The 15890-nt window shown below is 50.0% G+C and overlaps 1 protein-coding gene across 1 annotated transcript in view; it reads right to left on the bottom strand.

Annotated features, from left to right (window-relative positions):
* The window catches only part of TSPAN2 (tetraspanin 2), a 47083-nt gene that overhangs the window by 24468 nt on the left and 6725 nt on the right, over positions 1-15890 (bottom strand). Inside the window, exon 2 of the mRNA XM_004462944.5 lies at positions 6626-6728. Within this exon, the coding sequence (XP_004463001.1) occupies positions 6626-6728 (103 nt within the window). The remainder of the gene's footprint in view (positions 1-6625; positions 6729-15890) is intronic.

The raw sequence follows: 15890 nt of genomic DNA, 5'->3' as shown, positions 1-15890 counted from the left end.
AGGTCTAGGAAATGCCAGCTTACTCAAACCTTTCTTGCTGCCAGCTCCATTCTTTCCAGGTTCTCCCTTCCCCACGTTAGCAACCAGTGGACACAGAGCCGCGCTGGCCTCCACTCAGCCTGGCCTGAGGTGCTCAGAAGAGGAGCCAGGCGTCGGCCAGTCTGACTACCCTCTCTCCCTGTCCTCATTTCTCCTGACTCGCCTCCCCGCCCTGTCCTAGGACACATACACCCCCTCAGCCCCATCCCCGGCTTTGAAGTCCAGCCCACATCTTTAGCCCAGGAAGGGAACCTTCTCTCCATCGCAAATGATGGAGCAATTTCTCTTAGAACGCTCGACAGGCATCTGCCCGGAAGCAGGGAGCTGGACACGTGGCCTCCTGAGGTACCTCAGAAGGGCAGGACCCTCGGCTGCGAGTCCTCCTTTCTCTAAGAGCCCCTTGAAGATGCGAGCCTGTGCTTGCGTTCTCCTTAGCAAAGGGGTGGTAAGAGTTCAATGGGATGATTCTCTGGACCTGATTCTAAAGAGAAAATACAAAGATCCGTGAACAGTGCCCAGTGACGTGAGGCGAGATCTTCCCCAAACTGGGCCTGCTTCTTCTGCCGAGTCCTGTGACCTCACGCGGTTGGCTACACAAGCCCATAAACGGTAGCCTGGCCTACTTTTTCTTCTAGTTTTAGTGCCAGAGAGCAGATACCTTACTTATTTGGAAAATTATTTATTGAGAAAAGAAACATCAGTCTCAGTATGAACACATCCGTTGTTCTTTCTATTTACACTATAAGGAATATCCGAAGTAGAGAAATTGCCCTTCGATCCAAACAGGGACTTTTTCTTGCTGTCACTCTCCAGAGAGGCAGCTCCAGGAAGCAGCACAAGCACAGGCTCGGGCGTTGGCGCACCTGGGATCCGGGCTCGGTCCACCACCGGAGAGCCGGGGAGCCACGGCCGACTGCCAGCCCCAGCGGCCTCACTCTCGGGTCGTCACTTTCCTTATTCTGTCCGGTGCTCAGATTCTAGGATGACCCACTTGCCCAAACGTTGAGCACTCACCGTGGCATCTTCACTAAGATGACTTAGTGGGGAGGCTGGCGTCGAGGGGAGATGTGGCTGAGGAGTAACGATGGGAATGGAAGTGCACATCTGCGGCCCAGGCCACCCAGGCCACCCGGAACGGCTCAGGCCCTGCTGCGTGACTGCTGGTTTTCCCTACCCAGAATTCACTTCTTTTTCTCTTGGAGAAGCGACCCTCCTCTGCTCTCGACCCAGGGGCTTGAGTTGGGCTCATTCCCCTCGAGCTCCAAGCCAACGAGCCAAGCCCAAGCAGCTGGACACCCTGACTGGTTCAGAGATGAGTACTGGACTCGGTATTGCCAGTGAGAGGTGGATTCAGGACTTCCGTTGGATCTGCTGGAATGAAAGGAGCAAGTTCTCTGCTGGGGTTATTGTGGAGAGGATGCAGCCTGAAGCTGCTGGCAGCCATTCCATCTTGTGGACAGGAAACTGCCCAAGAATGGAGCCAAAGGAAAGCAGAGCCAAGAGATGACTCCAACCTATATTCAGATCACATTGCTTGAGTCCCTGGGACCAGTAGTAATCCTGGGCTTTTCAGCTAGGTGTGTCAATAAATTGCCTTTTCTCTCAAATGAGTTTGTCAGGTTTCTGTGATTTGCGACTAAGAGTCCTGACAGGTATGCTCATAAAAATATGGCATGATAACTTATTTCTCACAGCTCAGGGAATGAGCATACAGCTTAGGCTTAGATTAGATAATAGAATCGGGACCTTTTACGTAGAGCTAGTTCACCCTCCCACTCAACAAAGGAATCTTATGAATTGAGACGTGCCCTTTTTTGATTTTTGCCGTTATCAGTGGTAAACACCAACGTAAAGGAGAGTTCACCTTCATCTCTGGGAGTCTGTTCCACCTCTTTGATTTATCAAATCATAAAAAATGTTTTCTTCTGCTGACCCAAATTTACACCCGTGAAATCACCGTCCACCAACATGGTACCCCGCTGTGTTTCTGGAGCAACAGAAAGGCTATTCCCGACTCAGGTTCCAGGCTCAATCCATACAACTGCCCTCTCTCTGACAGAGCCAGAGTCCTCTTCTGCAACTCAAGTCTCCATCTGAAAATCATGGATGATCCCTTTAGGCTTGTCTTTGTCTGTGGCTGATATCTTTTTTGGTCACTTTGATTGCTACTGTCCCTGCGTTTAATTAGCCAGATTTAGTAACATTTAACAACGCTTCCTGTCTTTCTGACCCTTCTGCACAATTCCTACTGCAACACCCTGGTCACGCCCTTACCGCCTCAGGTCCTGCTAAGTCAATCATCCAGTTTGTTCTTTCTCTGTCCTGTGACTGCCCTCTCATTCCACTGCTACCAGAATAATCTCTTTGAAAGGCAGTGCAACCACCACACCAGAGAGCCAAGAGTGCCTACAACTGAAAGCAGGAGGATTGCATCCAGCATCCATGTGGAATCTAAGCCCCTTCTTGATGTAGATGTGGAGTGGACACAACCATTCCAGGGTCCACAGGATGGAGGAATAGAGTGTGGATTAGAGTGGACTTACTGATATTCTATTCATGAACTATTGTGATTATAATCGAAGAAAATGTAGCATTGATGTGGAGAAAGTGGCCATGGTAGCTGCTGAGGGTAGGAAGTGGGAAGAAGAGACGTGATGTGGGGGCATTTTCAGGACTTGGAGCTGTCCTGGGTGGTATTGCAGGGACAGTTACCGGACATTGTGTGTCCTCCCATGGCCCACTGGGTGGACTGGGGGAGAGTGTAAACTATAATGTGGACCATTGACCATGTGGTGCAGCAGTGCTCAGAGATGTATTCGCCAAGTGCAAATGAATGTCCCATGATGATGGAGGAGGTTGTAGTTATGGGAGGAGTGGGGTGAGGGGGGTGGAGGGTATATGGGGAACTCATATTTTTCGAATGTAACATTAAAAAAATAAAGACAGAAAAAAAAAAAAAAGAAAGGCAGTGCAGATCCTACCCTGCCCCAAACCCTAGATTATCCTTCTACTGCTTACCAAAGGCCCTCTAAACTTGCTCCTGACGTTTCACATCTCACCTCCCACCAGGCCCCAGGCCTCTACGTTCCAAAAGGCGCCCTTGGCCAGCCTGGCCTGGCTCGTCACTGTCCTGTAAACAGGCTCCCCCCGACCGCCCACCCCAGCTCTTCCTCGTCCCCACTGATTACAGTCCAGTCTTTAAAACCAATTCACTTCTTGCCTCACCAGCTTAGAATGACTCCTGATGCATCTATTGCCAGTACCAATTTTTAAAATTATAATTTAAGTTGTCCAGACTATGAGTCTTTTCAACAGACTGTGGGTTACCGGGACCAGCGCAGTGCTCCTACCCCGTTTCGCGTGACTAGGAGCCCAGGACTATAAACGCTGGCTGATGTATCCATGGGCAGGTTATATTTTTACTAAACAGGAGAGTCTGCCAAGGTCAGAAAGAGTAGAGAACCTTCTGCTTAACACATAGACCGGAGCTCAACTGACACAAAACAAAACATCTGGTAAAATCTAAAAGAGCCATGGAGAGATCTTCAGATAACTGGGCGTTTTGTCACCGAGAGGAAGATGGCTCCTCTTGTACGCTTTTTACATGGCCCAGGCCTTCCTGCTCTTTTAAAATGGTTTTTCTTTACTATTGTTGAAAAAACTTCTAGGTCTCAGGAAGAAAAAAATCACTTCATAGAGAGGTAACTCCTTCACTCTCAAACCTGGTGGGGAGGGTGGTAGGTGGCTGGGATTGAGGCAGTTAGCTAATGCCAAGCAACTTGAAGCAACATTTCTGCTTGTAACGGAGCAGCTTGGTGTTCTCCTGTGTTTTAGGTTCTAAGTGAGAGTGGACTTCTCCCCATTCTCACGAGGGCACAAATGCATTTTTTTGGTCAGACGTTTCTGAGAGTCACAGCAGAAGAAAGCAAGATACGTGGGTTCAGGGCACACCCAACAGCAAGTGTGGAGTAGACAGACAGAACGCTGCTGTCCAAAATGCCGGAGTTTCAGGAGCAAACGACTTCCACTGCTTCATAGGGACTGGCCTCTGGGAGGGCATCAAGTGCCTAGTGACCGCAAAGTCAGGAGAGCCAAGAGGCCTCATCCCGAGCATTGGCTACGAATGCCTGGAAAGAGCCGGGTTGAGAAGACTCCTCTAAAACAGTGTCCTGAACAGTCAGTCCTATTTTCCAGAAGCAAGGGAAGGTGGTGGCTCTCTGCCATGTATTTCCCAACCCTAATTCAGTCATGAAGAAGGCCCCATCTCAGTCTATCCAAAACCTACCTGTCCTCCAAGGCCCCATTCAAGTCCTCACCTGGAGGCTCTTCTCACCAGCCTCCAGGGCTCGCTCTCTCACTAAATTCAGTGTTTATGTCTGGAGCACTCACACAGAACTTACCATAGGCGTGTGACTGTCACCTGTTGTTTATAATTGAACTCTTCCTCCGTGGGTGCCTGGAGAGACATGAATCTCCAGCAAGCGGGCTTAAACCTTGGCTGTGGTTAACGCAGGGGGAGCTGAGCTGTGACTGCTAAAACTGAACTAGGGGCCATGGGGAAGAGCTATGAAACAGGCAGCTCCTGGAAGATCCACCAAACGAAGGAAGCCCCATGCCTCTGTCCACCGCCAGCCTGCCAGGCCCCCGTGTGTCCCCTGGAGCAGAGAGCGAAGTCCGGGGTGAGGTCACTGGCTCCTGGATGCAGCGCAGGACAAGGACAGGGCCAGTGCTGTCCTTGGAGCACGCAGGGCTTTCTCTGGGATGGGAGATGCTTCCGTGAGGGTGCCAGAAACTGCCAGCCCAGAATTCCTCAAGGGAGACTAAACCAAGTGTGTTTCTTAGGCATTGGGCAGAAGGCCAGCACCCCCTGTAAACCGGGTGGTGGAAAGGGCACCTCACTCTCGAGTACTGTGGCACATTCTTCTGCTTCATCCTTGCAACAAAAGCCCGATTTTATTCACGGGTCAGAGGCCTCTGGAGAGCCTGGGGTGACTCTCGATTAGTCATGGTAATTCTCTTGGCCATGACTGGTATAGGATGAACACGCAATGCAACTGTGACCAATAAGCTGCAAGGGAAGTCACTGGTGAACTTCTAAAAAGGTGTTTGACACTCTTATAAAGGGCCTAGGAGGTGAAACTTCCTTTTTTTCTCTTTTGGCTGTTGCTGTATGAGGACATGATGGTTGGACCCAGGGAAGCTACCTTGTAATCAGGGGGGGACGTGTGTGAGGACACATGGAAGGTGACAGAGTGGAAAGATGGAAAGAACAAACCCGGATTCTGATGACTTTGTTGAGCCCTGAGCCAATTCTGGAAATTCCCCATCTCCAGAATTTTACTGCATTTCATTAGTTTGAAGATGCTTATTTTTTAGCCACTGAGCATTTCAGAAATCAGGATGCATCTTCTACGGTACAGCAGTTAAACTGGTAGCATTTATTCATTCCTTGGCGGAAGGTTAGGTGTTTTACAAAAGGCTGCACGTAAGATTTGATGAACGGTGGAGTCTCCTTACTGTCACTCACTTTCGGTGCTGCCCCCACGCACGCCTTCCTTCTGGAGGTATTCTAACCCACCGGGATTCACCCCCCACAGGAGGGGCCTCTGTGGGGAAATGTCACAGGAGGTGGCACTGAGCTGGCCCTTCACGGGATGGCTGTGGGGTCTGCGTCCCCCTCTCTCTGGGGAAGCAGACACCCCTCTTCCTAGGATCTGGAGGAAATCACTGATGCGAGACCCTCCTTCCACCTAAGCAAGGAGGCTCACTCCAAGCAACTAAAGGCTGCTCCGTCTTGTACTGACCTTACAGCAGCCAGTGTGACAGGGCTATCGTGGGCAGTGGCCACGGCCTGGCTTTATGAAATCTGGAGTCCAGGCCCCATCGGCCGAAGAGTGCGACAAGGAGAGGACAGAAGCGGAGAAGGAAGGGAGCCCAGGACGCAGCACCCAGCGTGGGCTTGTAGGGCTGCCCCTGGGCTGGAGGCCACAGTCACACCCGCGCTCCTTGCCCCTTCCCACTGCAGCAGGCAGAGCTGCTGCCCCCTCCCCAGGGCAGCTTGCCCCTCCCTCCCGCCTCCCCTCCTCTTCCCAGGTCTAGTGACTGAGGGGAGGATTTTAGCACCTCCCAGCCTTGAGGTGGCCTCTTCCCTGGGAGTCCTGTTGCTCTTCTAGACTATGTGAAGTGCAAGATCCCAAAATAAACTCCTGACTCCGCGGGACCCCTCGTTGCCCCAGGTGGAGCGTGGAGGACTGTGGTGTGCCCACTTCACTCAGGAGAGGAGGAGGAGTTCTCTAAACCTCTGGCAATGGGTTTCAGCACGTCTCCGCTAGTCTTCTCCTGAGTGGCTGAAGGTGGTACAGAAGGTCCAATCTTACCCGCCACCGTCTTCCTTGATTTTGGGGCTCAGAAGGGACGAGCCCTGCGAAGGGTGGGGCAGGGGGCTGGGCCCTCCCCGCTGCGGGCTGGGGGCGTGTCCAGGGACTCCCCCGTCCCTCTCTCCCCCTCCCACAAAGGTCCAAGGCCCTTGGGCTCTGCGCCCCCGACTCTCCTCAGGGGCAAGGCTGGGGAAAAGAAGGCCACTCACCCACATAGAAGTACTCTGGGGACCTGTCTTCCGGTGATAAATCCGTTATGGTGCCTCCAAACCGAAACCATAGTCCAAAAGCGATGACAGCCGACCCTGCCAGCTGGAAGGCAAAGAACACCGCTTAGGACCCAGGGGCTGGGGTGTGCACGGCCCAGGGGCGCAGGCTGCAGGCACAGAACGTGGGCGGCTGGGGGGTCACCCCCTCAGAAATCACCTAGCCCACCCTTCCCATTTCACCGGGAGGACACTTCAGTCCCACCTCCGTGACACCATCCCTGAGGCTCCGAGAACTGGGGTTTCCTGACCCCACACCCAGGGTTTTTTCCGAATCTTCCAGGCTGCCCTGTGGTTATCGGCAAACAGCGCGCCTGGAAGGCTTCTCGGAAAGAATGTTCCAGCACAGCCCTGCCCCTGCCACAAGGCCCCTTCGGACCTCCTGTTCCAGCTGCTGGGTCACCGAGAGCAAGGTGAACTCCAAGACCTGATGAAACGCACTTCTGGAAACCAGAAGAAAATACTGACCTCGGAGCCCGCCCACGCCGCCCGTGAGCAGTCCCCCGGCGTCTACAAGGCCTTCCGCCCCCCTCCACAGTCAGGGCACCGCCTGGGGTGGGGGGGGGGGCGGGGGAGATGCAGGGAGGGAGCCCGGCTGGGCCTTTTCCCCCCCCTTTCTTTCTTGGTTGCTATTTTGAGTTTCCATGGAAAGTGAGAAAGGAAAAAGTAATTAAGTGTGGTCGGTGTGCGCGCCACAGAGAGGCTGAGCATGCGGGCGGGTGGATGGGGCTCCCCGGGCCCACCGCGATGAGGGCTGCGGGGAGCCTGCACTCGCAGGACCCACACCTGCCGCCAGCAGGCGGTGGCCGCCGATACTCTCCCCACCCACACCCCCTCTTGGATTCCACCGCGTCCATCAAGGCACAGCCATTCAGCAGGTCCCTGGGGTGCTGGAGGTGCTCTGGGAAAGTTAGCAGGGCCCTGAGAATAGCCTCCTGGTCCTGCCAACCCCGCCAGGTACTGATCTAGCCTGCCCTAGCCCATCACAAGCTGGCCCGTTTAGAGGCTGCCCCTGCCCGGAGATATAGGAAGTGGCTGTGGCTCAAACAGTTGAGTGCCTGCCTCCCGCATGGGAGGTTCAGGTTTGGTTCTGGTGCCTCCTAAGAAAACAAACAAGGAGCAGACAAGGAGCAAAAAAGAAAAACAAAACAGATGAGGGGTCCCTGGGGGAGGCGGGAGAGATATAAGGGCAAAATTTACAGGAGGTTTATTAAGGAAAAATGACATCCAAGTCAGGGTTAGAACACAGGCCTTTTTATACAGGAAACTTCTGTCCTGTAGGCCTGTTTGTAAAGACCCCCTGCTACCTTTGGGGCCACCTGGCTGGACTGAAATGAGGACTTTATCCCATGTCACCGTCCTCACCCTGCCCCCCCCACCCCCGCCCTCGCAGGGGGTTTGTGGCCAGCGTCTTCAGTGAGAGTCAGAGGGCAGAGTCTACCAGCCAGCCTCCTGAATGTGGAAGAACTGACAGTTACCAGCACTTAAAGGAAGGCACTAATTGGATAATGTAGGAACAGCTAAAGGAACTGGGCTCACCCGGTTTTTAAAAGATTTTTGCGTTTTTAAAAAGGGCAGCATGGCATGGACAGATATTGGAAGGCGTCACGCGAACGCATTAACATTTGTCTTTGAACGGTGACATTATGGGTGATTTTCTTTCCTCGGCAATGTATTTTCTAGGTTTTCTGCATTAAGCGTGTATTACTCTTGTGACTTTAAAAATGTTATTTTAAAAAATATTACATGGTAGCTTATAGGGTCAGTCCAGAAAAAAGTGAGGAGAGGTTTCTGGGCAGGGCTTCGGTTTGGGAGGGCACCAGCTCTGCGGTCATCGCTGCTCCTGATGCAGAGGAGAGGGATGCCGCTGGCAGAGCACTGTCGGAGGAGCTCCCGAAGACAGCACGGCCTGGGCCAGCTCCGCCCCGCAAAAGCCTCTCGGCCAGCCCTGCCCATCCTGCAGTGACCTGATGGAAAGACCAAGTTTCCAAATACAAAGCAAAGATCTGTTGACCGAGGCGTGAGGCCCAAGCCTGCAGCCACTGAGCAGACTGTGGAGGAGGTGACCGGTCTCAGGGACACCCCACCACGAGGCCACATTTTTGGAATCTCTGTACACAAACTCTAATTTATAGCTGTCTGGGATCATCTTCCCAGACGGAACACATTTGTCTAGTTCTGGCACAGATGTGTTTGATGCATAATGGAAAATTTAAAAAGAGGTTGCAATTTAAAGCCACCGGGCAATGAGGAAAAAAAAAAAAATCTGCGCTTTCATCCAACGCCTTTCCAACCCCAAACCACACGGGTTTCCTCCTGGGTCAAGGAAACTGTGGCTTAGCTGAATGTCATCATTGTCTGGAAGGGAATCCTCCCAACACGTTGCCGCTCGCTGTGTCAGGGAACACAGTGGGTGCAGCCCGGCCAGGGCTGGCGTGACTTCTAAGGAGAGCCAGGATAATTGTTGCTTTGGAAAGTGCCATCGACAGAGACAAAGTAGGTCCTTTTTAACTGTATCATTCTATAAGGCTCGTGAAACACTGTGTTCACAGGACTTCAGCTGATCTACTGCAGACTAGAGATGGCTTGAAAAAAATCCCTATCAACTGCAGTCCAGGCAGGGACCAAGTGAATATATCTTGGGCCCTTCAGCTCTCTTCACTCCCTGCATTTCCCACCAGGGTCTCTAAGCCCCCACTGTAATCCTCTTAGAATAAAATGCCCCTCTGCTCCACCCCCTCTTCTTTTAATCTCAGCCACTCCTTGTACTGTTTTAAGGCTGCATCTTGGCCAATGTTTAAACAAAGAAGGAATGGGGGCTACCTTTTTTTCCCCCTTTCCTTTCTTTGCCCTCATTCTCCTCTCCTTTCCCATCTTCTCTTTCCTTTTTTTATGTTTATTAAGAACTATCGTCCAGGCCAAGCATGGCGCTAGGCATTCGGGGAAACTGGTGCAAAAGACATGGCTGTCGGGCTCTCCTGGAAGATAATTGTGTAAGTTAAGAAATGCCACATAAAGCCGGCAGCGAGCTGACGAGGGAGGACGACACACTGCTAAGGGAGGAGCAAAGCACCACAAAGGGCACGTGGCAGGAGACTTAGACCTTGATTTACGTCCCGAAGAAGGAACTGGAAGTCGCTGAGCAGGGACGTGCTGGAGGGAGGAGAGGATTCCAGGCAGAGGAGCAGCACGGAGAAAGCCTTCGCTTCCTGACTTCCAGGGCTGCCTTGGGGAAAGACAGGAGCTGGGGCAGGGGCGGGGGGCCACCCCCCAGATGAGGGGACAAAGCGGCCGTGACTGTGACCAAGGCCGGGGAGAGGACGCTGGCGTGGATGCGGTGGTGCTGAGGTCCTCCAAGGAGTCCCCGACCCCCCAGAGGGTGCTGCGAGGGCCGGCCGTGCGTCCAGGACTGGTGCCAGCCTCCAGGCCTTTGGAACAACCACTACCAGCACCGGTGTCTTCCCAGGAACGGCCTCCTTCCCACGATCGGGGCCGGGAGGCTCGTCGTTTCATAAGCATTTCCTGAGCATCTCCTGTGGACCAGGAGCCAAGGATTCAGAGAGGAGCAAGCCCCCAAGCGCCTCCTCCAGAGGACTCGGGCTTATGGAGACGCTAACCCCACTGGGGGCTGCAGGCGGACCCTCATTCCACAGGTAAGAATCCACGGACACAGCCAGGCCACAAGAACACATGGGACAGAGCGCCCGATTCCTTACGCCACCGTTCGTTTTGTGAGCACCAACTGTGTGCAAGGCACTGAGAGAATGTGATGAGTCTGGGTTTTGAAGGCAAAAATACGATTTAAAAATAAAAGAGAAATGAAAAAGGAAATAAAGATAAAAAGAGGACAGTGAAAGGAAAGCACAGTGGCACGTAAATCCTTGCCATTAAAACAGGAGGTCACCAGATCTAATTATATTACGTATTTTCATGGGCAAGTTATTTCAGTAGCCCACCATATTCCAGAGAGTTTGCAGAACAGGACATTACAAATTGTAAGCATATTTTAGTTGTAAAGCTAAAGAAGCAGAAGAGGACCGACTAAAGACCTGAGCAGAAGGCGTTGAAAGCAAAATGAAAAAACAAGTTGCCTTGAAGTAATGGCTCTCTGCGCAAAACAGGTCATTAGCACGAAGCCCAGAACTCATTAATGGATTACAAGGTTATTTTACTGTGTTTATCTCCACTTTCCTCAGACTGTTGATGAAGTGTCCCTCTTGAGGTCATATTGTTTTTCACTTAAAAACAGTGTCTGTGAATTGCAAACGCGGTCCCCAGGGAGGCGCTAGCTCAGGAACCGGCAGGTGGTACCCTGGCTGCGGAAAGGAAGGGGTGCTAGCCCCAGAGCAGGCTAACAAGCCTGATCGCAAAGTGCAAATAAATGTGACCTTGCTCTTTGGTGACAAGACCCAGCAAAAAGCCCTCTTTTTTGGGGTAAAAAGCTTCAATCGGGAAAATTCTCAGACAGCCCGTGTGCTTTTGCCTGGATGGGAGACACGATGAACTGTCATCAGGTGCTGTAACCACACACTTCTTTCCTGTTTGGAGGCCCCTGCTCTTGCGTTTGTCCTCAAATTAGACTGGCCCCTTCTGCCACCCAGTGAACACCCACCCCGACAGCTCTCAGTTCTAAAGTCACTTTCTCCCAGGAGCCTCCCCTGGTCGATAGAGGTCCTTTCCTTCTCATCGTGCGTAACCATTTCTATTTAGTTATTTCTGTAATTTTATTTTTCTAATTTTTATTAAGGCCCAGGCTCTGTGAGGCCAGGAACAGGGCCTGTGTGGCTGGACCCCGGCAACACCCTGCTGTTGTGCAGAGCCGGCTCCTGCAAGCGTTTGTGTGGGGACTGAACGAATGGACTTTCATGAAAGCACGCCGTAAGCTGACAGCAACGCGAACTGCTTCCTGTCAGCTCTCAAGGGAACGCTTCATCAAGTACTATTTTCAAATTCCTCTGCACCTGGGAAACACTGCTAAGACACCTCGCAAGCACCGTGTGAACAAACTGTTGAATAAACTCCGCAAAACACTCGCCCACAGAAAACCAAAACAGCTCCGTGTTTTCCTATCCTGCTGGAATGTGTGCCACGTACAATGCATGGCCACAGAGAATAAATCTATACAGGCCTTTTACTGGCAGAGCCACGCGAACACTTTGTCAATTACAGAGAGCACACACGCTCTCTTTTCTCTCTCTTCTGTATCAGGCTATCTATTTATCTATCCATTGTGTACTTGAATGGAAGAATGAAATAATCAATTCTGTACTCTCTTCTCCAGGGTAACTCATTTGCAACTCTGTTCTTCAGAATGAATTCATGCCAAGTCAGAAACGACACTTCAACCCAAGAGTTTTCATTAAAAGCTTTTTTTGTTTGAGGTACCGGAGCCAGAGATTAAATGCTGGACCTTGTATGTGGGGAGCCAGCGCTAAACCACTGAGCCACCTCAGTTCCCCTGAATTGTTTTTTATTTGTCTGCTTGTTGATTGCTTTTATTTCTTTTTAGGAGGCATCAGGAACCAAGCCCGGGACCTCCCATGTGGGAAGAAAGTGTTCAGCTGCTTGAGCCACATCTACTCCCCCATTAAAAGCTTTTAAGCTAATACTTGCTCTTGGTGGCAATTTTCAATGCAGACGGAATCATGTACTCACTATTCTTGATCTGATTGCAAACCCCATTAGCATACAAAAGGGTAATGGAGTCTCATCCTTTTAGCAGCCAAAGTCAGAAGCACGTTTGTTCTGGAAGAGGATACTAATTTTCTCAAAGATGGGAGCTCACACACAAGATTATCGTCCTATTTTGCAGTAAAGCAAGGCAATGAAGGATTTTATCAGAAGGAATACAAGGCCAAATGCCTTGCCATCCATGTGAAACACCTCTGAGGGGCATTGATCTCCTTGCCTTTGACATCGGGTCCGGTTGAGGCAGCATCAGGAGGCAGCAGATCAGCGTGAGATGAGATGGCTGTGTTAGTTTGGGAATGCTTGGCAATTTCTTAAGGTACCAAGTGTTTCTGATTTCCCCCATTCTTTTCTTCGTAAGATTTCCTAAGAACAAGCTCATGCTAAGAAATTCCTGAAGGACTTCCTTCAGGTAAGACATAGTTTAAAATCAGTCAGTGTTTAATTCTCTGATTGACTGATGGAAGGATGCTGCAGTAAGTCGAATCAGAAGTGTTCGATCCATTTTTGGGAAGAACACTGGGCTATATATTTGTGGCAAACACACCTTCTCCTTGCTTTAGGTTATTAAAATTGACTTGCATGCTGTAAACATGGATCAACTGACATTACTGGAGGCAGCTTGGAAGAGTTGGGAGAATAAAGCATAGGGAAACTGAATGGGGATGTAAAGCTTGCTGCGAACGATAAAGGAGATCATTTCCACATAGACGGCGGAAAGTTTGTTGTATTTAATCAGTGATTATACATATGTCTTTTCTCGAAAAAAATATCAGGGAAAGAGGAGTGAAGGGAAGAGTAAAAATTAGGAGAAAGTAATGATGGCTGTACAGATTTATTTAAACTGCAAAGCAAAGTCATAAACTATTGGCTAATGATTCCAATAAGCAGCGGGCTTTATCAAGTGAAGATTATATATATATACAGAGCTAAAACCCAGTCCAGCAGGTCACAGAAGTGACTTAAACACATTGTATGCCTTACCTCACCTAGGAGATAAGCTTTTGGGGAAAAGAGAAATAAAGGTGTTTTCTAAGATCTCTGGACTTCTTCCTTTTAGCATCCAGCTGGGCCTCATCCCTGCCTTGCCATAGGCCCTCTGAAGAAACACACTTATCCTGAGGGCTATGCAAGAGCTTTTGTAAGTAAAGACAGGGCATTAACCATAATTTATTTTACAGCCTAATATTTTTCAAGGTGGTTGACAGAACTATGCTTGAGCAGATAAACAGGATTCTTAAATATCAATCAATCATGATGATCTTTATTCCATTTTAGCCATGACAGAGAGAACAATGGAAGAAAACAACCATTTCAGTTAGAATTCAGTGTAGGTGGGAATAAGCCAAGACAATTCATTTATTAAAAAGTTAGCTTGGATGGAATGCAGAAGAAACCGTGGAAGTCTAGCTTGGTGCTCCATAGAGATTTTTCTCGAGAGCAGTTTTACCGGAACCCATTTGAGGACAGGCAGGTAGGCGGCACTGGCACACTCACAAAAGACTCGGGGGCCTTGAGCCTGCGCAGGAGCCCACCTGGGCTTCCAGTAGGAGTGCCGGGGGCTTCCACACCATCCGCTCCTGGCCTGTTGGGGGGCTCTGCCGCCTCCGCCCCATTCCCTTGCCCCTGTTCCTAAGTTGACTCCTTCCAGAACACCACTATGATGTGGAGAACAGGCTTGGCACGCACTCTGGAACGTTTGCCAATTGCTGTCCTAGAAAATCTTATTCTTCTGAGTGTTCAGACTGAAAAATGATGCCCTTTCCCAGGATGATAACGAAATCATCCATGTATACAGTGTGTGGTAGAGGGGAGTGAGGAGGATGAAAACGGGGACTCGAAGAGCCCTGGGTCTGAATCAGCTCTGCTGCTGACTAGTCCTGTGATGTCTGGTGATTCCCTTAACCTCGCTAACTCCTCAGCAAAATGGAGGTCATCGCAGAGGCCCCTGAAGGGGTGGACTGGACTCAGGCTACACCAGAACACCAGGGCCTGGTACTTAACGTTAGCATTATGTGTCAGAACGCTATTACTACATTCAACCTGAAACCTCATCTTACTCAAGATAGGAAACACCACTTCCACAGCACCAATAACTGGGTCTTCTGCTGCCTTCCTCTACTAATTTTTATTTTAGCTCTCTGCTCTATCTGTCTATGACAGCTGGAATTCCCTTGAGTTTCCTAAACTGTCTGTAACTAGAAACATCAGTGCCCTTTTGCAGAAACTGTTTGTACCTCTTTTTTTTTTTTTTAAGACTCAGTAAGAGAAAAATAGAAAAGGATGTATTTATGAGAGAAAAAATAAATATATTTAGGTGAGAGTTGTCCAACAGAACTTTCCCCAATGATGTAAATGTTCTCTATCTGTACCGTCCAATATGGTAGCACTAGCCACATAGGGCTACTGAGCTCCTGGAATGTGGCTAGTGGGATTTAGGAACGACATTTCATTATTTCATTTCATTTTAATTAATTTAAAGTTAAATAGCCACATGTGACTAATAGCCACTGTACTGGACAGCTCAGGTGTAGAAGGCACCTGCCCATCACAGCCTCAAGCGTCCTTTCTTGGAGTGGTAAGAGCCCAGGCGCTGGAGCTCGCTCTGCCACTGCCTACCCCTGAGACCCTGGGCGAGTCTCTTCCACTCCCTGAACCTCCTGTCCCCTCCTACGTAAAGTGAGGGTGATAAGAGCTACAACTTCATAGGGCTGCAGTGAGGATTAAAGGAGCCACTGTAGTAATGTGCTCAGGCAAGGGGCTGGCACACAGCTGACATTTAGAGAAGGCTTCCTGTTCTTCACGTTTTTGCTACTGAAATCATATTGCTAAACTGTCTTGAGACATCCCTTTCCTCACCTCCTGCTTCCTTTTCGCCTGCCTTAAAATGACTGGTCATTTTCTCAGCCACCTCTTCCTTCTCCCCCAGGCTGGACTCTCTTAGGCATCGTTTTGCATTCTGGAATGCAACACCACTAGGTCTGACACTGGATATAATCTCCCTGGTCTCATCACATTTTTCCCAGCTGGGGAGCATCTCTCCTACCTTATATCCCACACGTTCCAATAGGTTAATACCGTGACAAGAACACAGAGGGTAAAATCAGCAGAGCTGGGTGTGAACACTGCCTTCGCCGCTCCCCAGCTCTGATCTTAGACATATCTACAGGGCCTGATTTCAGCTTCCACATCTGTAAAATAATTGCATTTACATCATAGGAGTTGTGACACATGATCAAATGGGATAGTACAGTTGATGAAATAATGCCTTTTGTAAAAATAAAACATCGTACAAATATTATTAGCATTTTTGTTATTTTTGTGCCCAAATCCAAAAAGGATGAAAAAGGGCAGGCCAAGGTAACCCCTATTCATCTGTAAGATGTGCACCCAGCCTACTTGGTATTCCCATCTTACCTGTCCCATTCTCTTCTCAGTTCCTTAGTGACCCTGGCACAGTTTGTCTCAGAGGTTGGTAAAGCACCACTTAATTCAGGAGAATAGCCCTGATGTGACATTT

This window comes from Dasypus novemcinctus, chromosome 9 (genome assembly GCF_030445035.2).
Source record: "Dasypus novemcinctus isolate mDasNov1 chromosome 9, mDasNov1.1.hap2, whole genome shotgun sequence".
NCBI lineage: Eukaryota > Metazoa > Chordata > Mammalia > Cingulata > Dasypodidae > Dasypus > Dasypus novemcinctus.
Note: the sequence above shows the minus strand (reverse complement) of the source record. Positions and strands in the feature narration are given on the sequence as shown.